General features: G+C 40.5%; 1 protein-coding gene across 14 annotated transcripts in view; it reads right to left on the minus strand.

The window, feature by feature from the left end:
- The window catches only part of nfic (nuclear factor I/C), a 128,002-nt gene that overhangs the window by 15,082 nt on the left and 88,062 nt on the right, over window positions 1-24,858 (minus strand). For 7 of the 14 annotated variants that reach the window (XM_077222962.1, XM_077222970.1, XM_077222960.1 and 4 more), the window contains exons 3-9: window positions 23,101-23,172; window positions 21,707-21,781; window positions 18,376-18,499; window positions 8,602-8,726; window positions 5,097-5,207; window positions 2,226-2,410; window positions 1,606-1,632 (exon numbers count right to left, since the gene is read on the minus strand). In XM_077222962.1, the coding sequence (XP_077079077.1) occupies window positions 1,606-1,632; window positions 2,226-2,410; window positions 5,097-5,207; window positions 8,602-8,726; window positions 18,376-18,499; window positions 21,707-21,781; window positions 23,101-23,172 (719 nt within the window). Of the gene's footprint in view, window positions 1-1,605; window positions 1,639-2,225; window positions 2,411-5,096; window positions 5,208-8,601; window positions 8,727-18,375; window positions 18,500-21,706; window positions 21,782-23,100; window positions 23,173-24,858 lie in introns of all 14 variants that reach the window. The other 7 variants (XM_077222966.1, XM_077222973.1, XM_077222971.1 and 4 more) reach the window with 2 other exon arrangements.

The following is a 24,858-nucleotide window of genomic DNA, read 5'->3' on the forward strand; positions in this document are numbered from 1 at the left end:
CTCTCTCTCTCTGACGTGGAAATGGCACATGACTCTCCTACAGGCACTCCTGAGGATAAGTCATTCACACTTTGTGTTAGTTCTTTATGTCAGTGTCAGAATTAAGTGATCCAGCCAGTCCAAATGTTTCTCACTCCGTTGAGTCACTCCGAGAGTGCATCTTGGGGTGTATGATAAATCATTAAGAGAAGAAATAACACTCAAATAAAATGTTTAAGCCATTTTAAATGTATGATACTACCCCAGGAAAAAAAAAACAGTTGTTGATATTAAATAAATTCATTGGTGTTTTTTAAGATTACATTTAAGTTAGGGGAAACAAGCATGCCCAATTAAACATTACTAAAAATTCACTCAAATCTGCTTAATGCTAGGTACACGCTACAATATATGGGGGTGATTTTGGACAGATTTCTCCCCTTCCGACAATCCTAGGTAAAGTCCTGATTATCTGGATGGTTCTACAGATTATTTTATTCGATTTTCCTGTGGTGTGAGGTGTTAAGAGTGACTGAATCTACTCGGAAGAACGTCGGAGCCAACTCGATCTCGAATTGTAAATATTCAACATCTTGAATATTTACGATCAGAAATCCTGTTGTGTGGGGGGAACCACGAAGACAAGCGTACGCTCAGGAGATTATCACGTGAAACCCAATCGGAAAGCGAGCTGACGGAAGACTCACCTCCAGCTCTTGCTGTAACATGTAAAGTCCATGTTCACACCGTCTCCATGACTTAATCTAAACATTTTTCTTCCCCCCCCCGCAAATTTTCTGTGAAAAGCAGTCCATACACTAAATGTGCCATTTTTTCTTGCCGGCCATCCGCCATGTTTGTTTACTTTAAAGTCACGTTTGATGCAAGAGATTTTGCGAGATTTCCCGTGTTCACAGGCGGGACTCTGTTGTTTGTGAATGGAATCTGTAAGTGTGTGGTGTGCTTTCCTGGTCACATCTCGGCACTCCCAACACTAGAGGAACAAAACGGTTAAAATCTATGATTTCTTTTAGTCATGTTTGTGGTCTCTCACATTTTAAAAATCTTATAAGATTTTAAAAATCGTTCAAGCCGGCCTCAGACAGGAGTTTTAGGCCGGTTTATCCCCGATTTTTCCCTCCCAACAATTTGAGAAAAAATCTTGTCCATAACTGTTGTCTGTGAGTGTGTGTGAAGGAACAGGGCTGATGGATGTTGGTGTTTAGACTGCAGGTTGCTTTAACGGAAAGGGTGAAATCTGAAGGCAGTGGTCAGCTCTTTTTGGCTCAGATTACATGGGCTACGAATCTGATCCATGTACAGAACATGATGGCATGTTTATCAGTCTTTTTTTCCCTCTGTCCGGCTCTCGCTCACTTGCACACACTTAAACATACTGTATATGCAGGAAGTAAGCAGTTGATTTCTTAATTCTTCCTTTCTGGTAAAATGTATTTAATTGTTTTTCCAGAGGTCCACTTGTGTTTTTTTTATTACACCAAGTGTCAACATTTTTGCAGTTTTTCCCAATGACCTTCTCTCTGACCTAAAGATTTAAATAGTAATTTTTTTTTAAAAGGGACAGTTTACACACACAAAATAGAAATTCTGTCATAATTTACTCACCCTCATGTCGTTCCAAACCTGTAGGGCCTATATCTCCAAGGAACACAAACAAAGATTATTTTGAAAAAAGGCTGGTAACCAAACAGTTTTGGTTAACATTGTCTTCCATTGTATGGACAAAATAACTGAGACATTTCTCAAAATATGTTTTATGTTCTATAGAAGAAAGTCATACAGGTTTGGAACAACATGTAAGTGAGTAAATGATGATAGAATTGTCATTTTTACATAAATTTCCTCTTAAGAAACTCTCCCGTTGCATGTAGAATGAGAAACAGCACTTTTCCTCCACTAAGTCAGGAGCTTCAGATTTGCTGTTGTATTCCATAAGGGTTTAACTGGCCAGGAAAATATGACCTCTTTAAGTACAAATTCAACTAATTTTTAATTTGACACGTTAACAAATCCAGTGCTGAATATAATAAACACGACAGGCTCAGAGTTGTGCTTGGCTCACGTTCCCTTACGGGGGTTCTTCAAGAATTATGGCTGCTGATTATTGGTGGAGTGATGTTTGGATGATTTGGGATTTGTTTTCACATTCCTTGATCTCTGATAGTTAGAGATGTATGCTAATAGTCATATAAGGTGTGTCTGAATGCTCCATGGGATGATCTTACCGGGCTGGGCTGTTGATTGGACGGGTCACAGGCCAGAGAGACCAGGTCCTTAAGCGGGTCTTGAGAGCTTAGGTGTGGGGGGTACCGGATGGCCGTGTGCTGAAAGTAGGTGGAGGCGGTCTGGGGGAGAATGGGACCAGCAGAGAAGTGCAGAGACGAGGAGGGATGTGGACTCCGAGAGATACCTTAAGGACATAAAGACATTCTGCCTTTAAAGAACTATTCAAGAACTATTCGGTTGGTGTGTTTTTTTTATATTCTTTTATTCAGCAAGAATGCATTAAATTAATCAAAAGTGACAGTAAAGACATTTATAATGTAGATTATAATAATAAAGATTTTTATTTAAAGGGATAGTTCGGCCAAAAATGATATTTAACCCATGCATTACTCACCCTCAAGCCGTTCGAGATGCATATGTCAATCTTGTTTCAGACGAACACATTATCAGTTATTTTAAAAAAATGTCTTAGACCCTTCAGTGGATATAATGTGAAGCAACCTCCTTCAAGTCCCAAAATGTGCATACATCCTTCACAAAAGTAATCCATCCGGCTCCAGGGGGATAAACGAAGGCCTTCTGAGGGTAATCCGTGCGGTTTTGTCGTAAAAATATACATATTTAAAACTTTATAAATGAAAATATCAGACTTCAGGCAACGATCGATGCGCGTTCACGGGTGATGGAAGTCGGCGTACGAGGTATGACGTAGTTTTGTTTTGCTCTGCTCTCTGGCTGCGCTGGCGCGTTCGTTCTACGTCACGACGGTTCCTACGCTACGTCATACCTTGTACGCCGACTTCCAACACCCGTGAATGCGCGTCGATCGTTGCCGGAAGTCAGATATTTTCATCTATAAAGTTTTAAATATGTATATTTTTATGACAAAACCGCACGGATTACCCTCAGAAGGCCTTCGTTTATCCCCCTGGAGCCGGATGGATTACTTTTGTGAAGGATGTATGCACATTTTGGGACTTGAAGGAGGTGGACCCCATTGCTTCACATTATATCCACTGAAGGGTCTAAGACATTTTCTAAAATAACTGAAAATGTGTTCGTCTGAAACAAGATTGACATATGCATCTCGAACGGCTTGAGGGTGAGTAATGCATGGGTTAAATATCATTTTTGGCCGAACTATCCCTTTAAAAATATTAAGCAGCACAACTGTTTTCAACATTGATAATAATAAGAAATATTTCTTGAACTCCAATTCAGCATATCAGAATTGATTTTAAAATATATTAACATTAAAAATAATATTAGAGTTTTTACTGTATTTTGATTAAATAAATGCAGGTGTGCTGAGCATAAGAGACTTCTTTCAAAAACATTAAAAAACTAAACCAAATCCAAACTTTTGAATGGTAGTTTATCTGTAAATAAGCAAGCACATTAATATGCACCACATGTACTTTAGTGACACATTTGATAAAGCATCACATAACCAATATGTCTAAATTAAAGAGCTTTGTTCAGTTGTCACGTCCCTGTCATATTTAAACATCAAAACTCTCTACAGAGTACTTTGTATGCCGTAACACATTTGGCAATGCCCAAAAGAGAGGTAAAATCGGCTGGATGTTTCAGTGCAGGCACCATATGGCTGACACGCTTCACCAAGTCATCTGAACAGCCAGGCTAATTGTTAGAGCATAACTCAGCCAGCTGTGAGGCTTTGGAGACGACAGATCACTGTACTCCAATAAGAAATGACCTGACAGAGACAGCACCCGGGTCTCAGCCCAATAAAATCGTGAACTATTTATCTGTGCACGTTTCTCTTTTAGAAATCTAATTGTTCAGATAATTTTTTCATCAAATTTTCACAATTTCTTCCAGTGAAACGACAGACTTCTCTCTGAGGACCTATGCCGGACTTCTCCAATCCTTTAGGCCGTTTAAAGCCGCAGTCCGTAACTTTCCGTAACAGTAAGCGTCTTGTGGAAGAACAATGTAGCTGGAGCTACTTCTCTCTGTTTACGTCTATGACGTGTGTGATGGGCTACTCCGCAGTGGTACAACCCGAACCAGTCTAAACTAGTCAGAATATAAACACTTATTATAGGTGTACCTTAGTGATTCAGGATAAGACAAAAACACGTTTTGGAAAATGATGTACTCACTCATTATATAATGTTTGTAAATTTTGAACACAAAAAAGTAACAGACTGCAACTTTAAACTCTGCCCCTTTCTTACAAGTGACTGCATTCAGATTAGCCTTCATCTAATCAACAATGGATAGATAGTCTCCACCCAACATTTTTTATTATCCCATAATCATATAATCACAAAGTGAAAGAAAAAAACTGTCCTACCTCCATTACATCGCAACTTTAATCTACATTTCTGGTCTCATTAAGAACAATTCATGTTATTCCTAAGAAAAAAAAATGAAATGGTTTGACTTCATAATCTTTCATCCAAAATCATCATAATCTTGCCTTAATCACCTAAGATAATGTTAACCAATAGCCAAATAGCTATTTAGGCAATTTTTCAATCAGTGTGGCTTCATTCTGGTATGTTATTCCAACTTTTCACCATCTTTCACAATTCCTGATGGGTAAAATAATGTTCCTACATTTTTCTTGTTCAGTGTCTTATTTCACTCAGGAAAATGTCATATTAAGGAAGCAAAATAGGTTGCGGATGGCAATTCATGTTGACTTTTACCAGGGCCACATATAAGCAGGTTGTACATGATATAATTATATTAGCAGAGACAGTTTGGATAACTTAACACAAGAGTAGAAACTGTATATTTGTTTCTCCCAACAAGCTATTTGCTGTGTTTGTGTGTGCAGCGTCGGGCCTGTGATGACAGAACAGACAGATATATGCACGTGTGTGTTGTCCCCTCACCGCTGTGCACTGCAATGACAGGTCTGTGGTGCTGTGTGAAGCCGAGGCGTGGAGAGCTCTCTTGAGGAGATGGACTATCCATCTCTGTCTTCTTAACTGTAGGGGAGATTCCTGTGTGAAAAAAGAGAGAAAGGTAGAGAGAGATGGAGGAGGGGGAGGAAAGCGCGTGCTTCACTAATACAGAATACTGCAAATTCAGCTCCATTGTTCTACACAAGGACAAACTTTTCTGAGTCTAAAGGAATGCTTCGTCAGCTAATTAACGAGCACTGCGTGGTCACTCTCGATGCTTCTGTCAGGTCACAGCAGATGCTTCCAGTCACAACAACTGACCACAAGGTGGCACAGTGTGATGAGAGAACCGGGAGTTTTGACAGTGCTGCGGTGCAATGCAGAGAGCGCACTCTCTTCTTGCGTCCAGACCAATGGGATTATGGGAAAATAGTAGCTGATGATCTGCACTGGTTATTTAAGGTCAATGCAATGATACAGTCTCCACATGGATGTTTCCAGAGTGATCTATTTAGAACCTTCTCTACATAGAAGATTTTCTAAATAAGTGACTTCTTAAGTTCCCAGAAATTGCTTTGTTTTCAAAGAAGGATATGTGAAGATCTTCATTCAATGTTCCTTCATATTGTTTGAGGTTATAGGTTGTCATTTATATTTGCTAACCCTGATGTTGTTTCAAACCTGTTTGACTTTCTTTCTTCAGCAGAACACAAAAGAAGATTTAAAAAATATATTTACCTGAAGTCAAAAGAGTCCCAACTCTCTTCAAAAAGATTTTTTAATGTTCCAGAGAAGAGAAAAAGTCATACAGGTTTGGAACAATTTGAGGGTAAGTAAATGATAACAGAATTTTTATTTTTAACTGAACTATACCATTACGCAAACAAATCATAAATGGATACAGATGCCACATTTTAACCTCCAGGTCTCAATCCATAAATACCTGTAAAGGTGAGCATAAAGCCAGAGCACAGAGCAATCAGATGGAGGATTGTTAAAGAGAAACTCATTAGGATCATCTCGACAGGAAGTTAGGTGGGCAGAGTCGGGCCACCACAGGGGGTTCAGCTGTGTGTACGTAGATGGGATTTGCCATAGAGGCTGATATGAGAACAGTGATACTACTTCATACACAGTGGGATATTTCAGATGCCTGCTGGTTATAAATCAATGGGAGGGGTGAAGCAGGTCTCCTGAGATATTAAACAACAGTTTTGCCTGGAGGGTTAATGGATATTCACAAAGGTGTGACAGAAGTCAGATGTTATGCAAGGCCTGAAATGCCAACTCAGCACCTTTCTAATCTCACAATAAACTCTGAAGGATTAAGGCTGATCTGGAGATACAGTATGTCAATGCACGTAAATTAATTAAAATATTTTTTTTTCTTTTTCTTTAGGGCATTTTTCATCATTTCCAAAACGTAGTGAGCTGCCTCACCACCTACTTCCTACAGAACACAGCATCCTAACCGTCATCGAACCTCATTATCATTAGAATGTTGCTAAGCTAATGGCACAATATTCAATAAACAAAAATAGATAAAATACTGGCTAAAATAATTTTAATTACATTAAACAGTTTTTTTTTAAATCTTTCAACATCTAATTAAATATATTATCCTTTATGCTTTATTATTATGCTTTAACAAATTAAATGTTATTAATATTATTATATGTTATTTTATATATTCACTACAATTCAAAAGTTTTGGGGCAAGATGATTTTTTTAAAGAATTAAAAAAAAAAATTATTCAACAAGGATGTATTAAATTGATCAAAAGTTACAGTAAACACATTTACAATGTTTCATTATTATTTTCAAATTATATTTCAAATAAATGCTGTTCCTATGAATACACAAAAGTGGATCAAAAAGTTTCCACAAAAAATATTAAGCAGAACAACTTCATCATTGATAATAATAAAAAATGTTTCTTGAGCACTAAGGGTCACGTGACTGAAGACCGCTACTAAAAAATCAGCTTTGCCATCACAGGAATAAACTACTAAATAAATATATTTTTTTAAATATATGCAGAGACTCTTAAAAATGTACCTTAAACTTGTTAACAGTATATTTATAATAATCTGTGATTTTAAATTGAAAAAAAATCTGAGCTCTTCACAATTCATTTATAAGATTACATTTTCTGCAGAGGATACAAGCCTTAAAATTTGGCCAAAAACAAGATATATTATAAAGCAAAATAATTCAGATAAACAGCCTATAGTGTTTTGCCTTAAAATTCTCCTTCAATAGGGAGATCGCTAGGTTTTAGAACACTGTCTTTCATTAAAAGCAGACTCAGCAAAGTCACACAACAAAATATATATTTCAGTACAAACTGCATTAACATCACATGTGCACCTACGAACCGCACATATTTTTTTATGCTCCACAAACTGAACTCCCCCAACATCGATTGCTCATTGAAACTGTCTCTTACATAAACCCAGAGGTGGATTACAGTATGGTTTCTATATCTACTGCTTGACTTACTTTATCTGAAATTAGTCAAGCTGCATCAGCTGAAAAACAGCTGTCTAAAATGGTTTTATACTTTTTTTAAGGGTCTTTAAGGTGCATTGATGGCTGTCAAAACCCCTCAAACATTCACAGCATCAAAGCAGTGATCATTCACACACATATCATTCATTAGTTATGATTTCGCATGAAGTGTGAATCTGATATGCACTGTCACACATAAGCTAGTAATTGAAAATCCTCAAAAACAGAAATGAAAACCACAAAATAGCAATATGTGCATGGCAGTAAACCAGCCAATCCAGTTATTCTATTTATAAGCCATTTACCTAGAAGTTCTTCACGAAGATCCCAAGGAATCAAAAGTATAATGAAAAAATTAAATTTGCATAGTAGACAACCGAAGGGTCAAAGGTCAAATAATTGACTACAGTGATACGGTAGATCTCTCTCAGTATGAAAAGACAGCAAATACTGAGTTCGGAACAATTCTGCCAAAGGTACAGAACAGAGTGCAGTGCTGCTTTCTGCAGACTTTCACAAAAAATGAGAGTTCATGAATTAATTAGGATTTGGCACTACGTTAAGGAAATTCAAATCCAAGTCCAGCCTAAGCTTGTGATTTTAGACTTCCTCTACTGCAGTTGAAAACCTGATATGCTTGTCATTCACTATCTGAATGGGCTTCAAAAATGAGGCCCACAACTATGCTTATGGAGATGAAATCTCAAATGCACAATAGGCACCCACTAGTCGACAGATCGGTTAGTTCTACCACTATTCATTGCTTTGAATCTGTGTCTACCAGATCACATAATTTCAGTCAGCAGCACTTTAGTATAGCAAAAAACTAAATAATTTTTTAATATTTTGGAGTTCAAAATGAACCGCACAATGGACCAACTAAAACTCAAGTATTACAATTGTTATTGTTAATTGAAATAAATCTGAAGTAAAATAGATGAAAATCTTAATCTTAATTGTAAGATCAAACACAAGACTGACCTCCTTCCATCTCCTCTGGCCAGTTGCGTGAACTGCTGGCGGGGGAGTTGGGAGAGGTGTAGTACTCGCCCCCTGGGCTGGTGTCTATATCATCCTCCATGGATCCTGACTTGTGTCTCTTACTTCTGTGTGAGACAAAAAAGAGAAAGAGAAGAGAAAATGAACGATGGAGCAAAGCATTAGCCAAACCTTCAGACACATATGCTTTCCCAAACTGTCTGGCCCTGCTCTTTATACATGTCCCTCGGACCTGCTTTTCCCAGGCACTTGACTACAACGAGCAGATGGCCAACATTCACCTTTTGTTTTAGCTTTGCAGTGCGTTTAATGGAAAATAAGCGCATTAATCAGGACTGAGGCTTGACTAAACCACAAAAGGAGATAAATCAAATAAACTGCCCTCAGCAGACCTGAGTGAGGGGCCATGTTCCTTTCACACTCACTCATCCTTCCCAGGTGCATGTAAGCATGTAGTTTTGTGATGTTTTTATTCTGCTTTGTGTATCGCCCGAGGTGGTTTTTGCCGTGATGCACACATGACAAATCTTATTGTCACTGTGGTGTACTGGTGTCTTGAGCTCAAAATGCCTCGGTCTTCCTCTGTCTAATTTAGCCAATATAGCAATAGTCGACAGCCAACATTAATCTCATGGCAAGATTCTGACAGGTACATTTAAAACTCTCTAAGCCTCGTCTAACCGCCCCAGAATCTCACACACTCCACAGTTTCAGCCTGGTTCAGATAAATAGGCCAAACAAATTCTGGTTTGGACCAATAAGCAACTGCTGCAGGCTGTTGAATTCATAGCAACACAGAGGACCACAAAACTCAAAAGCAACAGCTGGCGTACAAACATCTACATTGTAGCTGGGAAAGTTATATAAAAATGTACCTTTTTATTAATGAGTTATGAAATAACAAAGGCACAAATGTACTTCACAATGACAAAATAATCACAATAAATTTTAAAGGTGCTCTAAGCGATGTCACACGTTTTTTAGGCCAACATTTTTTTTGTCACATACAGCAAACATCTCCTCACTATGCGCTAGCTGCCTGTCCCCTGAACACACTGTAAAAAAAAAAACGCGGTCTCTGCAGACACCCCAGGCTCCACAAACAGCAACAAAAACAAACTGGGCTAACCTGCACCACGAAACATAAACTGTTCCAGCCAATAACCGACAAGAAGGATTTGGGGGTGGGGTTTGGGGGGTTACTGCGCGGATGAGGAGGAGGACAATACTTTAAACGTCAACAAGAAGTGATGTCACCCGACATCGCTTAGAGCACCTTTAAGATAAAAATATAAATGATATGCCTTTTTTAGCCATTAACCAACAACTATTGTCATGAACTTATTAAATAAAATACTATAATAAATAAATAATAAATTTAAATAATATTTTTTTATAAAATTAAAAGTATTAATATTTACATATTTAATAATATATTTAAATGAATGATATTTGATAATAAATTAAAATATCTTTGTGAAAGTTGCATCATATATGATGCAGTCTTTTAGTTGAATGTCCCTGTAAAATAAACAAATAAATGAAAAATGAAATGAAATGAATGGAATTAATATATTGTAATCAATATGTTCACAAATTGTAATAATTACTTTAATGCGCTCATTGTTTCATCCTAAAATGAATACATGTTAGCCAACTGCATGATTTGTATTATCTTAGAACTGTAGATTTCTGAAATATGAACATTCCCTGGACAGTCACCTCTGATAACAGATCACTCAAAGTAATGTAGACACATGCATTTTAAAGCAGGTCTGAATATGTATAGTGAAAAGCACTATACAAATAAATGTGAATGGAATCGAGTTGAATTCCCATTGAAATGCCCAATAAACAAATATATCATCCATTAATGTATGATGTCCATTACAGTGGTCAGATACATATTCAGTTATAAAAAAGGTAACTACAACACATACATTAATAATGTCTGAAGTGTTCTTTAGATTTTATAAATAAAAAACAAAGACATATTAAAAAGACAGTTAATTTAGAATCATGATCAAAGGGTCAAATGTCATCACTTATGGACATTATGAATCAGATGTTGAAAAGAACAATAGGAAAACAAATGTGGACAAAACTATCTGGTAAAGCTGGTTTACTCCTTAAAGGGTTAGTTCACCCAAAAATGAAAATTCTGTCAGTTATTACGGGGTTGGAACAACATGAGGGTGAGTAATAACTGACAGAATTTTCATTTTTGGGTGAACTTACCCTTTAATAAACATCAGACTTAACCACTGAACTGAATCAGAGGATGTTCATGACTTCAAAGCTAGACATAGATAGAATCCTTATTTTAATGTGAGCCAATATTGCATTGCGATAAACGGATGTGGCTTCATTTCTGTCTTTATTTTATGTTATTTTTTCAAACCACATAAATTCACACACAAACATAGATTAGATCAGCGTTTCCCAACGGGGGTGCCGTCTGGCGAGAGCAGGGGTGTCGTGTAAAAACTACATCAAACATTTTAAAATTGCTAAAATGTGTAAAAAAAAAAAAAAAAAAAATAAATAAATAAATATATATATATATATATATATATATATATATATATATACAGGTCCTTCTAAAAAAAATAGCATATTGTGATAAAGTTCATTATTTTCCATAATGTAATGATAAAAATTAAACTTTAGTATATTTTAGATTCATTGCACACCAACTGAAATATTTCAGGTCTTTTATTGTTTTAATACTGATGTTTTGGCATACAGCTCATGAAAACCCAAAATTCCAGAAACAGCGGCAGAAGCGCCTGACCTGGGCTACAGAGAAGCAGCACTGGACTTCAGGCATTTGGGCATTTCGTTCTCCCCAGTGTTCCTCCAGACTCTGGCACCTTGATTTCCGAATGACATGCAAAATTAGCTTTCATCCGAAAAAACTACTTTTTTCACCACTGAGCAACAGTCCAGTGCTGCTTCTCTGTAGCCCAGGTCAGGCGCTTCTGCCGCTGTTTCTGGTTCAAAAGTGGCTTGACCTGGGGAAATGCGGCACCTGTAGCCCATTTCCTGCACACGCCTGTGCACGGTGGCTCTGGATGTTTTACTCCAGACTCAGTCCACTGCGTCCGCAGGTCCCCCAAGGTCTGGAATCGGTCCTTCTCCACAATCTTCCTCAGGGTCCGGTCACCTCTTCTCGTTGTGCAGCGTTTTTTGCCACACTTTTTCCTTCCCACAGACTTCCCACTGAGGTGCCTTGATACAGCACTCTGGGAACAGCCTATTTGTTCAGAAATTTCTTTCTCTGTCATACCCTCTTGCTTGAGGGTGTCAATGATGGCCTTCTGGACAGCAGTCAGGTCGGCAGTCTTACCCATGATTGCGGTTTTGAGTAATGAAACAGGCTGGGAGTTTTTAAAAGCCTCAGGAATCTTTTGCAGGTGTTTAGAGTTAATTAGTTGATTCAGATGATTAGGTTAATAGCTTGTTTAGAGACCCTTTTCATGATATGCTAATTTTTTGAGATAGGAATTTTGGGTTTTCATGAGCTGTATGCCAAAATGATCCGTTTTAAAACAATAAAAGACCTGAAATATTTCAGTTGGTGTGCAATGAATCTAAAATATATGAAAGTTTAATTTTTATCATTACATTATGGAAAATAATGAACTTTATCACAATATCCTAATTTTTTGAGAAGGACCTGTATAATGTACCATAAATCTCGGATGTCTCCAATAATAATAAATAACGCACACAAATTTATAATAAAAATTGCAAATCGTAAGTTTTCGGCGTTGAATTGCGGGGGTTGCACATGATTTCATTCCCGTGCTTCATTCCCAGTGCGTACACATAAAGCTGCCTCTTTTTCATGACTTGTTGCGCTTACGGTCAAACACACACGAAAATACATCCGTCTTGCCGTGTATTCACAAACACATCAATTATGTCCATGCTGTCAACAGTAATGCATGCGATTAATGTTTTTCAGTTTAACGCGTTAAAAATATTTAACGCAATTAACGCAGCATCCATTTTTTTCTGTCATCCTTTGGCTAGCGTTACATTATATGATCACGTTCCTCTTCTTGCAAATACTTTTAAACCATTCAAGCGTGACATGACAAAAGAGAACGCGCTGTCTGTGAATCTCCTGCTGACACACACACAACACACACGAGGCACGCCAGAATAGACTTCTCTTTCGCGCTTGAACCAATAATAACACAAAATTATGCCAAAATTTCCATTTTGTTGAGTATCCTTATAAGAGCAGTCTTAAATGAGTTAAATAAAGTCTTAAAGGAATGTAAAGAGTTGTGAGAAAAAGGGCACAGGTAAATATAACATTTATTATGGGCTTATGTGAAGATTGTTTTAAGTTCACTTAAATTAAAAGTTGTAATTTTTTTGGAGCCTAATAAATGTTAAAATTGATAGCTTTCAATTATACTGTAATGTTGAATGGCGATAATCAATGTTTAAAATAGAAAATAAATAAATCATTGAAGACATTTGGTATCATTGGTATCAGTGTACCAGCCTTCATTCATAAAAAGATGCCATTAAACAATTATTTAAAATATACTTTATGTTGTTTCTACATTCATTTGGAGAGAAACTGGGAAATTATTACATTATAAAATATATTAAAAACTTATATTAAAAACATCTCGGTTACTAATGTAACCCTCGTTCCCTGAAGGAGGGAACGGGAGACGTGACGTCGACGTGACGAAGTAATTGGGATCACTTCAGGGAGCCCTATCGACTGGACTCTGCTGGCTTTGCGTTCTGTCCACGTACAGGCGCAGAGTGCGGACGGGACAGAGAAAAGCCAGAGCTGGGTCTGCATCCTCCGAAGGCAGCGCTTGCAGGTTCACCACCTGGTCCCGGAAGGGAGTGGTGGAAACCTTGGGCACGTATCCGGGCCAGGGTCTCAGGATCACGTGAGAGTTAGCCGGGCCGAATTCTAGGCACGATTCGTCGACCGAAAATGCATGCAGGTCCCCTACCCTCTTGATGGAGGCCAATGCAACCAGGAGAACTATTTTACAGGACAGAATTTTTAACTCTGCCGACTCCAAAGGCTCAAAGGGTCGTCTCTGAAGTGCCGAAAGGACCAGAGTCAAATCCCAAGAGGGTATAGAGAGCGGGCGAGGAGGATTTAGTCTCCTCGCCCCCCTCAGGAACCTGATGATCAGATTGTGCTTTCCCAGCGACTTACCCTCAACTGAATTGTGATGTGCGGCGATAGCAGCAACATACACTTTAAGGGTGGAGGGAGACAGCCTTCGCTCCAACCCATCTTGCAGGAAGTAAAGCACAGCTCTGATCGAGCAAGTTCGGGGGTTCTCCTCGTGAGAAGAACACCAGTCAACGAACAGGTTCCACTTAAACGCATAGAGGTGCCTCGTAGAGGGAGCTCTAGCGGAAGCCATGGTGTCAACTACCGTAGGGGGTAGGTCACTTAGAACCGCCGCGTCCCATCCAGGGACCAGACATGGAGTTTCAAGAGGTCTGGACGCGGGTGCCAGAAGGTGCCCCGTATCTGAGAGAGCAGGTCCTCTCTCAGAGAAATGGGCCAGGGAGGGGCTGTCGCGAGGAGCACTAGTTCCGGGAACCAGGTCAGGTTGGGCCAATACGGCGCAACTAACAAGACCTGCTCCGTCCTCCCTGGCCTTGCACAAGTTCTGTGCAAGAAGGCTCACTGGGGAAAACGAATACTTGTGTAGGCCCGGGGGCCAGCTGTGTGCCAGAGCATCCGTACCGACGGTCCCCTCGGTCAGGGAATAGAACAACTGGCTGTGAGACGTGTCTGGGGCGGAAAACAGATCAACCTGTGCGGTCCCGAAGCACCTGAAAATCAGTTGGACCACCTGGGGATGGAGTCGCCATTCTCCCGGTAGCACCCACTGCCGGAATATAAATGGCACGAAGCGACCTCAGACTTCAGGCTTCTGACTCCAAAGGAGGAGATGGCGGGCGAGTTGTGACATGCGGCGGGAGCGTAGACCACCTTGACGGTTGATGTACGCAACGGTCGCAGTGCTGTCCGTACGGACCAGTACATGGTTGCCTAGTAGCGGCGTTTTGAAGCAGCCCAGCGCCAGATGTACTGCTAACAACTCGAGGCAGTTGATGTGCCAATGCAGTTGAAGCCCCGTCCACAGACCTGAAGCTGCATGCCCGTTGTACGTGGCCCCCCAGCCGCTGGCAGAGGCATCCGTGGTGACCACAGAGTGCCTGGATACTTGTTTTAGGGGAACACCTGCCCGCAGGAACAAAGGGTCCGACCACAAGATGAGAGTTTGGCGACAGTGCGGAGTCACTTGGACCCGGCACGAGCCACTCTGCCACGCCATTTTCGTGACTCGATCGTGGAGCCAGTGTTGGAGCGGCCTCATATGAGGCAATCCGAGCGGCGTTACCGCGGCTGCAGATGCAATATGCCCCAGGAGCCTCTGAAGCAGTTTCAGTGGTGCCGCTGTTCTGCGTCTGAGCGTGCTAACGCAGTTCAACACTGACTGGATCTGTTATATCTGACTGACATGTTGATCGAGTCCAACTCCATACCGAGAAAAGAGATCCTCTGCCCGGGGGTGAGTTTGCTCTTTTCCCAGTTGACCCGAAGCTCTAAGTGGCTGAGGTGACTGAGCACCATGTCTCTGTGTTCGCACAACTGCTCTCTTGACTGGGCGAGAATAAGCCAGTCGTCGAGGTAGTTGAGAATGCGAACACCACGCTCGCACATGGGAGCAATGGCCGCCTCCGCGACTTTCGTGAAGACACTGGGCGACCGGGCCAGCCCGAAGGGTAAGACTTTATACTGATATGCCCGTCCCTTGAATGCAAAGGGAAGAAACGGTCTGTGTCGAGGGAGAATCGAGACATGAGAGTACACCTCCTTCAGGTCGATCGCTGCAAACCAATCTTGGGGACGGATGCATTTGAAGATGCGTTTCTGCGTAGGCATCTTGAACGGCAGCCTGTAAAGGGACCAGTTCAGGACATGCAGGTCCAAGATTGGCCGTAACCCACCGCATTTCTTGGGTACAATGAAGTACGGGCTGTAGAAGCCGGTCTTCATATCGGTTGGAGGGACTGGCTCGATCGCGTCCTTCGCCAGTAGCGAAGCACAGGAGCACTGTCCGCCAGAACACGGGTGAACAGAATGCCCCTGAGCACAGGGGGACGCTGGGCGAACTGAATCGCATAGCTGAGTCTGACAGTACGGATGAGCCAGCGAGACGGGCTGGGAAGCGCTAGCCAGGCTCCCAGACACCGCGCAAGCGGGACCAACGGCACCACAGACGTAATGCAGGGACCCGACTCGGGCGGCATAGCGGCCCAGAGTGGGGTCTGAGTGTGTGGTGCAACACGTACCTGCTTCCGTCGCAGAGTGAGTGTGCGGAGGCGTCAGTGCGTCCGGAACACAGCCACTGCTGCTCGCTGGCGATGAAAGAGGGGCTTGAGGGTGATAAGGCATAGCGTCGTCGACCGCCAAGCGTGCCCTCTTGGGACCCAGAACAAAATGAAAAGGAAACAAAGGATTCTCCGCCCGGTCCTCCACCGGGGGAAGGAGTGGTCCACCTCCTGAAGAGCAACTTGATCCAGCTCTGGGTCTCCCGTCTCAGGGTCGTTTGCACCTGCGCTTGGCTCCTGGTTTGGCAGTGGCCTGGACGGGCGTGGTCGTCTTCCTGCGGCCTGCTCCACGCTGTGGCCTGGATGGTGGCTGCTGCTGCTGAGGCTTAGCGGGAGCGGAGGACGCTGCAGGAGGTCGACCTCGGCGACGAGCGGACGGAGGGCCTGCGGTCGGCGGACGGATGGGAGCAGCAGCAGTCCGCCGGGGCAGGATGTCTCGGATGGCCTCCGTCTGCTTCTGGGCGGCCGAGAACTGTTGGGCGAAGCTCTCAACGCGTCGCCGAATAACCCAACCTAGGAAAGAGGGCCATCCAGGAACCGATATTTATCGGTGTCCCTCATATCCGCCAGGTTGAGCCAGAGGTGGCGCTCCTGGACCACCAAGGTGGATATCGCCTGACCGACTGAACGTGCGGTTTCCTTCGTTGCTCGGAGAGCGAGGTTGGTTGCCACACGGAGCTCCCAGAGGAGCTCTGGGTCAGAACCACCCTCATTCATGTCCATGAGCGCCTGGGCCTGGTGGACCTGCAGAAGCGCCATGGCATGGAGGGCGAAAGCAGCCTGTCCACAGGCTTTGTAAGCCTTCGCCGTGAGACCGGACGAAAACTTACATGCCTTGGACGGGAGGACATCCACATACCCCTTAGCCGCTCCGCCGTCGAGGGTGGTGAGAAGGGAGGAGCCACTAGGACGGTTTCTGGCACTATACAGCGCCGTCCACGTCCTAGTAAGCTCCTCATGCACTTCCGGAAAGAATGGTACCGGGGCGGCGTGCTAAGAACCAGCACGGCCTGCCCCGAGAAACCAATCGTCCAACCGAGAAGGTTCAGGATGTGGTGGAGGGTTCCACGCAAGACCGACCTTCTCGGTGGCCAGGGAAAGCATAGCCGCCCATTCTGGATCGGACTCGGGCAACGCTACACTCCCGGAAGGGGGTAACGCAGCCGAGTCTTCATCTCCAGAGGACTGAAGCTCCCCTCCGATGCTGCGATCGACATCTGATCGTCAGGTGGGGCCCCAAAGGACACGGAGCTATTCACAAAAGCTGCCTCAGCGTGCTGAATGCCTAAACACGAGAGGCAATAAACTGTGGCCGTCTGCTGGCACCAGGGAACGACCGCATCCAGAAACGCACAAGCGGAATGACATCCTGAAAAGGACGCAGGTTCACACTTGTGTTGCTCTTTTAGTTGAAAACAAAAAATATAGAAAATAAAAAATAACTCTCTTAGTGCTGAAGCACCCAGGGATAGCCGCGGTGTAATCGGGGTACACACTCAAAGAGGAACGCCCACCGAGACCGACACATACACAGACACACACAAACAATGCTGTGAAAACAGCAGTTGTGAGCTGTAATGTTCGCGGCCACCGCTGATCGCGCCTTCACACCAGCACTGGAAGAGAGTATTTTCCTTTTGAAGCAGTCTTCAACGTTGCAGCAGTCTTCGGAAACTCAGAGTCAAAACGAAAGCTCAGCTCCGAAGCGAAAGACAATGAGTGCGTGCCCCCGCTTCCTGTTTATACCCGCACTGCGGGGCGGGGCGCGTGACGCTTTTCACTCACGCCAACGTTCATTGGCTCGTTCTGTAGACACTCGAAGTTGATAGGGCTCCCTGAAGTGATCCCAATTACGTCGTCACGTCGACGTCATGTCGAACGTGAGCGACTGAAAGGGAACAAGCTATCTTGTGCAATTACAACAAAATTATCCCAATATAAAAACACAAATACACTGAGAGAGCAAACATTTAGGTGAGATTTGCAATTGTAATTGAGCAATGTTTATATATGAATAAAAGCCTTAATTAAATGTCATCATATAAAGTGATCTCCTCAGAAGAAATTACTGATTCCAAGACTTTCAATGGATGGACAAAAAAATTTGTTAATATTAAAAATTTCTATATGACAGTACACGGTTCTTCCCTGTGGCATTGAAAATCAATAAATTTCAAGGTATCATATGAAAATAGTTTCATAACAACACTAGTTCAGGGTGCCGGGGCTGAAAAAAGGTTGGGAAACACTGGATTAGATCACCAGTTAAAAGTAGCTCAAGGACAGAGTGCCTTTGACAAGAGTATTTCTGCCCACTGCAGGCAGATGTGTGGTGGAGACATGAGTACTGACCCACTAGAGGAAGTGCTGGGCAGGGTTCTCCTCATTCCCACCCCCGAAGGGTTCAGGTCATAAGCAAGATGCCCCTGCAGCTCTCCGAGAGAGAAGTTTGGCCCTGTGCCCGTCACCACCGGCGCTGCACACACATATGGAGACATACATAGGTTATTATAAGCATATAATTGTAAACAAAAATATAATCATACAAAAAGATTTACTGGCTGCAGAACCACTTAATATATTTATTTAAATAAATATTTATATATTATATATTTGTATAAAGAAACAAACATGTACTACCATTCAAAAGTTATGGGCTCCTGGTAAGATTTCTTAAAGTTACTGAAAGTGTCTTATGCTGCACGGGGCTGCATTTGTTTTATCAAAAACAGTAAAAAAAGCAATATTGTGAAAACTAATTACAATTTAAAAAAATATTTCATATTTATTTATTTATTTTATAGGAAAGCTGAATTTTCAGCAGCCATTACTCTAGTCTACAGTGTCACATGATCCTTCTAATCATGTGGTTTGGTGCTCGAGAAACATTTTAGTTGTGTGTTCATCTTGAAGAGGGGCTGCGCAGACCGATCTGTGTATGACATCAAAGTACTGCGAAAGTGATTCAAAAGCATACAAAGCTGTCTGCCTTTCTAGTTGCTCTTGTGTTACTCTGATGTCATACAGCAATCAGTCTGCACAGCGCTGCTTCAAATTGAATACTTCTATTATTTCAACCCGATCTCACGGCAATTCGTACAAATTTTACGAGGTGGCTAATTCGTACCAATTAGTAAGATTTTTGCTAAATCGCGCATAATTTATTTGTTTCCCAATTTGTATGAATGACCTACCCCTGATCCTAAACCTACTCATCACTGGGGTTTAGACAACTTGTGTGAGGTTGTATGAATTCGTACGAACTAGCCACCTTTTACTCACTCGTACGAATTGGTTGTGAGATAGTGTTGATTATTTCAATGGTGAAAACAGTTGTGCTGCTTAAAATGTTTGTGGAAACTTGCTAAAAAATAATTCCGGATTCTTTGATGAATGAAAATTTCAGAAGAACAGCATTTATTTAGGCTTTTGTAACATTATAAATGCATTTACTGTCACTTTTGATCAATGTAATGCATCCTTGCTGAATAAAAGTATTAATTTCTTTATTTTTCCCCCCCAAAAAACAAAAATAAATAAATCTTACTGACCCCAAACTTTTGAACGGTAGTGTACTTATAACAATAACTAAAAAAAGTACCATGGTATTGTCGTAATACCATTTACCATTTTGGACATGGTATCACTATAATACAATGTGATTTGGACATGCATAATTGTTATACCATTGTGTGTTTTGAAATAGTGTTTGTAACATGCATATTCTGCCAATCTATCAATCTAATGTAGAAACCAGTGTAGAAATCATTTTACGTCAAGGTTCATGTGTGATTCATGAAAATTTTGTATGCTTCCAATCCCATCATATGAATGATCGTACGTTGATAAATGTGGCGGCTCAAAACAATCCTCATTTAAATATCACGCCCTTAAAAATTCACGCTTTAAAAGCCTTGCCCCTAAGGTTTATGACATGGAGAAACGTAACCTGGCCAAGAAGAGAAAGTAATCTTTAGGAAGTAGCCTATTTTTAATGGGTCAATAACGTTGTTTAATAACGTTGTTTAACGTTGCGCTGGTTGTCGGTCAGGAAAATAATCTAAATGAACAAAATGCTCTCATAACCATTCTTCACCAGATTTGCTATCTTGCATGCAAGTTTACGCTAACTCAAAAACTTGAAAACACGAGATGAAACCTGACATGAGATTTGATCGTAGCCAACGCTCATGTCCATATTGAAGTTTTTGCGTGGAAACGACCGTACACCCAATTTTCTCTCAGAAGTTTGTTTCGTTAATGAGGGCCATTGTGTTTTGGTTCTGTTTTCCCTGTTCTGGTTTGCTTGTGTTCCCTAATTAGTTTCCTTGGTTGTTAATTAGTTCTACAATCCAGTTAAATCATATCTTAATTACTCCCCCGATGTATTTAAGCCCTGAGTGTCCTCAGTTCATTTGTCTGGTATCGTCTATGTTAACTGTGGTTGTTTATGTTTTCATCCTGCGATTTCCTGAGTGTTCCGTGTGGATTTAAAAAAGACTGTGTTTGTTACTTAACTCCTTCGTTGTGTGTGTTACTACAGCCTCTCAACTCTGACAGGGGTAACATACAATATTGTGGCAAATGAAAATAGTAATCATTCAGTACCATGTAAATTTCAAAGTAATGCTACAGTACTTATGCATTAGAAGATAAATACTGTAGTGCACATCCTGATAAATCCCTCAACACCATCACATAGAGGAATATTTGGGGATGAGCCGTGACTCTTTATTGACATGTTCAACGCTGGTGATTGTTATCTAGTGTACAGTAAACCAGAGTTTTGCAGCATGACTTGTTAAATGCTTGTGTTAGGTGGGTGTAATCTCACACATTCAAGTCTAAATCAATGCAAGGCTTATGAAGCTGTGCCACTGCATGTCTGCTCTTACCTGAGCTGAACTCTTTCTTAATATCATTCCATTACTCTGTGAATGTTCAATTGCACAGTAATAGCTCGAGCTCAATGGGCAGGCTGTATTATGTGTGTTCATTAATGTTTGAATGTGTTGTATGTAAATATAATGTGGGAACAATGGGCTTATTGTTCCAGCAGGTATGACTGTGGCCTACAGCATATGAAAATCAAATATTGTGTAGGAGTAAATCAGACCTGGTTTAAGCATGTTGGTAAATGCTGATAAAACTGCATTATGCAAAGTAAGACATTTAATTAATCTCTGGCCCTTAACATGCATTCACAATCTATAAGTTTGTATATAACTTGTAAAACACTGTGATTGCACACAGGTGTGAGGAGCGATACACAATGACCTTGCTTATCTGTCTACCAGACAATAGGCAGCCATCTGGGAAAAAGAAAATAATTTCAGCTAAACACAATCAATTACGTTAGACAGACTGGTGGGATTCCTTCCCTTCTAATGAGGAACTGTCAAACCTGACATGAAACGGCTGTGAAACTGACAATTTTGTGTAATATGCGAACATGGGCCGTGTGGGAGGTGGAAAGTTGAGATGCGAAGACAAGAAAAAAAGACAAGAAACTCGAACAAACTGATTCACTGAAATGGATTGGACTCTCAAAGATAATTGTAAAAAGAAAGAAAATTCTAAAACCTGTATGACATACAGTAAATGGTGAGAAAATGATGATAATTCTCATTTCTGGGTGAACTCTCCCTTTTAGTGCATTCTATAAAATACAAAAGCATCTCACTTCTTGATACTTGCACCAGTTCTGTTACACTGAAGACGCCTGAAGTTATGAAGCTCTCTTGAAACTCTGGGGCATCTGTTAAACAAAAGAAAACATGGAATAAATGATGGCGGAGTGCTTTCCAACACAAGGATATCACCGGCATCTCAAGCACAAAGAAATTCAATTTAGTTTTCATTTCTAAGTCACTCTGGATAAAAGCATCTAGATGAATGAAAGTCAATGTTAGACATAAGCAGAGTCTGTTCAGCCAGTAAACACTGTTTGTAGTCAATTATGGACAAAAGGAAATTTTAGATGCAATGTTTTACTCAGCTAAAGTGTAATTTGCATAATCTTCATTGGGGGGGGGGGGGGGTCATTTTCTCAGCAAATATTGATATATGCGATTAATACAGAATTTAGAAATGCATAAAAACATACACCACCATTCAAAAGTTTAGGGTCTGTGAATTCTTAAGAAAAATAAGTCTCTTATGCTTACCAAGGCTGCGTTTATTTGATCAAATTATAAAAACAGTAATATTCTGAAATATGATCACAATTTAAAATAAATGTTGAAAGAAATAATTATAATATGCTGATTTGGTGCTCAAGAAACATTTGTTATTATTATAAATGTTGAAAACAGTAGTGGAAAAATAGTGGAGACTTAAATAGTTTTTTCAGGATTCTTTGATGAATAGAATTTTTAAAAGAACAGCATTTATTTGAAGCAGAAATCTTTGTAACACCGCAAAAGTCTTTGTCACTTTTAAACAATTTAATGCATTTTTTTCTGAATAAAAGCATTAATTTCTTTCACTAAATATCTTACTGACTACAACCGTTTGAACAGTAATGTATATTATTATAACAATCACATTACAACAACCACAAATTAATCGGTATGCAATATCATATTTAACTCAATTAAATTCTTAAATCGATTGACTCACTTATTTTAAAGAGTTGCCAATGGACAAGTACCTCGTCCATCCCATCAATCCAATAATAATATCATAAGATTATGAGCAGGTCTGAATATGCGAATCACCGACCTGATCTCAATCACATACCATCCTATCCAATCTAGCATTACCCTAAAAAGAGCTAGATTTTTCTATCCACCATGTAACGCAGAATAAACTGCTGGCCTTTCAGACAAGTTCTGTTGAAACGGGGGAATGTGGGTAGGAGTGTGACGAACTGGGCAGAGATAGATAGATAGATAGAGAGAGAGAGGTTGAGTGTGTGGCTATGAGTTTGAAGCTGTGCATGTAGGTTTGGTTGTGTAAACAGGATGTTTGTATAGTGCAGGAGAGGACGCTTACAGGACTGCAACCCACTGTATGCTGCAGCACACAGTATACTGCAAGTTGTGTGAATGTGTGTGTGTACATGTGCTCTCTTACCCATGGTGGCTGCTCGACTGTCCTCCTGATCTGAACCAATGCCTGTACGAGGACTGCTGCTCTGTTCAGCCTCTGAGAAAGAACAAGAGATAGAAAGATATTAGTCCCCTACTAAGCAGATTCTATCAATAGATATATAAAGACAAAGGGGTCTGAAGAGTTGAGGTCAAGGTTCAGCTTAGTGTACAATAATCCTCACTTGCAATCTTCAACATTTGGTTTTCTAAATATAGAGTAAATATATATGGAGTAAATATATATTTTCTGTCCCTGCTTTAGTATTTTTAATAAAAAATAAATATTAAAAATGTAAACATAAATATTATAAAAAAGATTTTTTTTTCATATATAAAAATAAGAAACAGAATATAGAAATTAAAAACATAAAAATATAAATATAAACCTTAAAAAAACAAATATTATTCTGCCACATAAAAATATATTTTTTAAAATTTACCCTTGGCAGGGTAAGTAAAAATCTGAATTACTGGCACAAATAGATCAGTAGAATATGAATAAAAAACATACAAATAATAAACAGTTGAATGTGATTCTATGCTGTAGTCTGCAGCAGGATTAGAGTATAGATAGAGTCTTGAGTTCTTCCCAAATGCAAGTGCATGATCAATGAACAAAAACCTCTGCCATGTTGGCATGTGGTTGATCATGTCAGCGATAGCTTTAGTAATCCAACATAAGAACATGTTTCTGTATAAACAGCAGAGAAAGTGAACACACTGTATGTTTTATATAAATCACTCAAACGTTACTGATACAGCCATGCGCTCTGATACCTTGACAATTTGAGTCTCGGCCAAATGGCTCATAAGCCTTGTAAATGAGAAACACACCGTATCAAAGTGCTCCAAAACCATTTAAAAATTCTTTTTCTTTTCAACTTGTTTGGCAAGGCCGAGCGTAGTCTCATTGAACCCTCTTCACTGGCAGAGCAAGGGGATTGTATTGCCAAAGTGTAAACTCATTGAAGCAACACAATAATGACAAAACAACCTAATCCAACCATAAAACCTTGCCATTTGTGAGCGTTCCAGCTCTTTGCCACACGGATGTGAGGGGAAAACACAGATAAACACATAAAACAAATTTGAGTCAAGAAGCAGCGGAGGATTTTCTGAATAGAGAATGAAAGAATGGAGGGGTTACCGCAAGGACTCTGGCAGACGTTCAAAGAAAAGCCAGTAAAAAAGCTCAAGCTGGATAAATAAATAAGAGTGCTCCCTATCAGATGGGCCACACGCCACTGCCAGTTCAAAGTCGAGGAGAGTCCGACCGGCTGCACACGTCTGAATGCAACGCTTCATTACGACTATCACACTCTTTGTGGCCTGCAGGACTGGGAAGCCGACCACAAACTACTGCTCAAGACACATGAAAACACACAGGCAGAAGCAACACAACAGCGATTACGGAGCAAATATCTTTTTTTTTAAATAGGTAATACAATAAAAGTCAATGTGAATTCGTGTTTGCAACCAATTTCACTTCCATAATGTGACAATTCCAAACAGGATATTTAGCTAAACAAAATGCAAGGTAGGATTGGATTATAAGAAGTGGGCGTTACATATCAAAATAGAACCAGAGTGAAAACGGTTTTGCGCAATTTGGCTATTGATTAACATTACCCAATAGCCCAAATGACCTAGGTGATGTCATCAGAAAAGAAAAGTAATTTCAGAGGAAGAGAAAGTCATTACATAATGATTAAAAATTGCGAAGACAAAGTATTTTTTGCCT

Source organism: Siphateles boraxobius, unplaced genomic scaffold (assembly GCF_051911475.1).
Source record: "Siphateles boraxobius isolate OS27281-9 unplaced genomic scaffold, OSU_SipBor_1 9, whole genome shotgun sequence".
Lineage (NCBI taxonomy): Eukaryota > Metazoa > Chordata > Actinopteri > Cypriniformes > Leuciscidae > Siphateles > Siphateles boraxobius.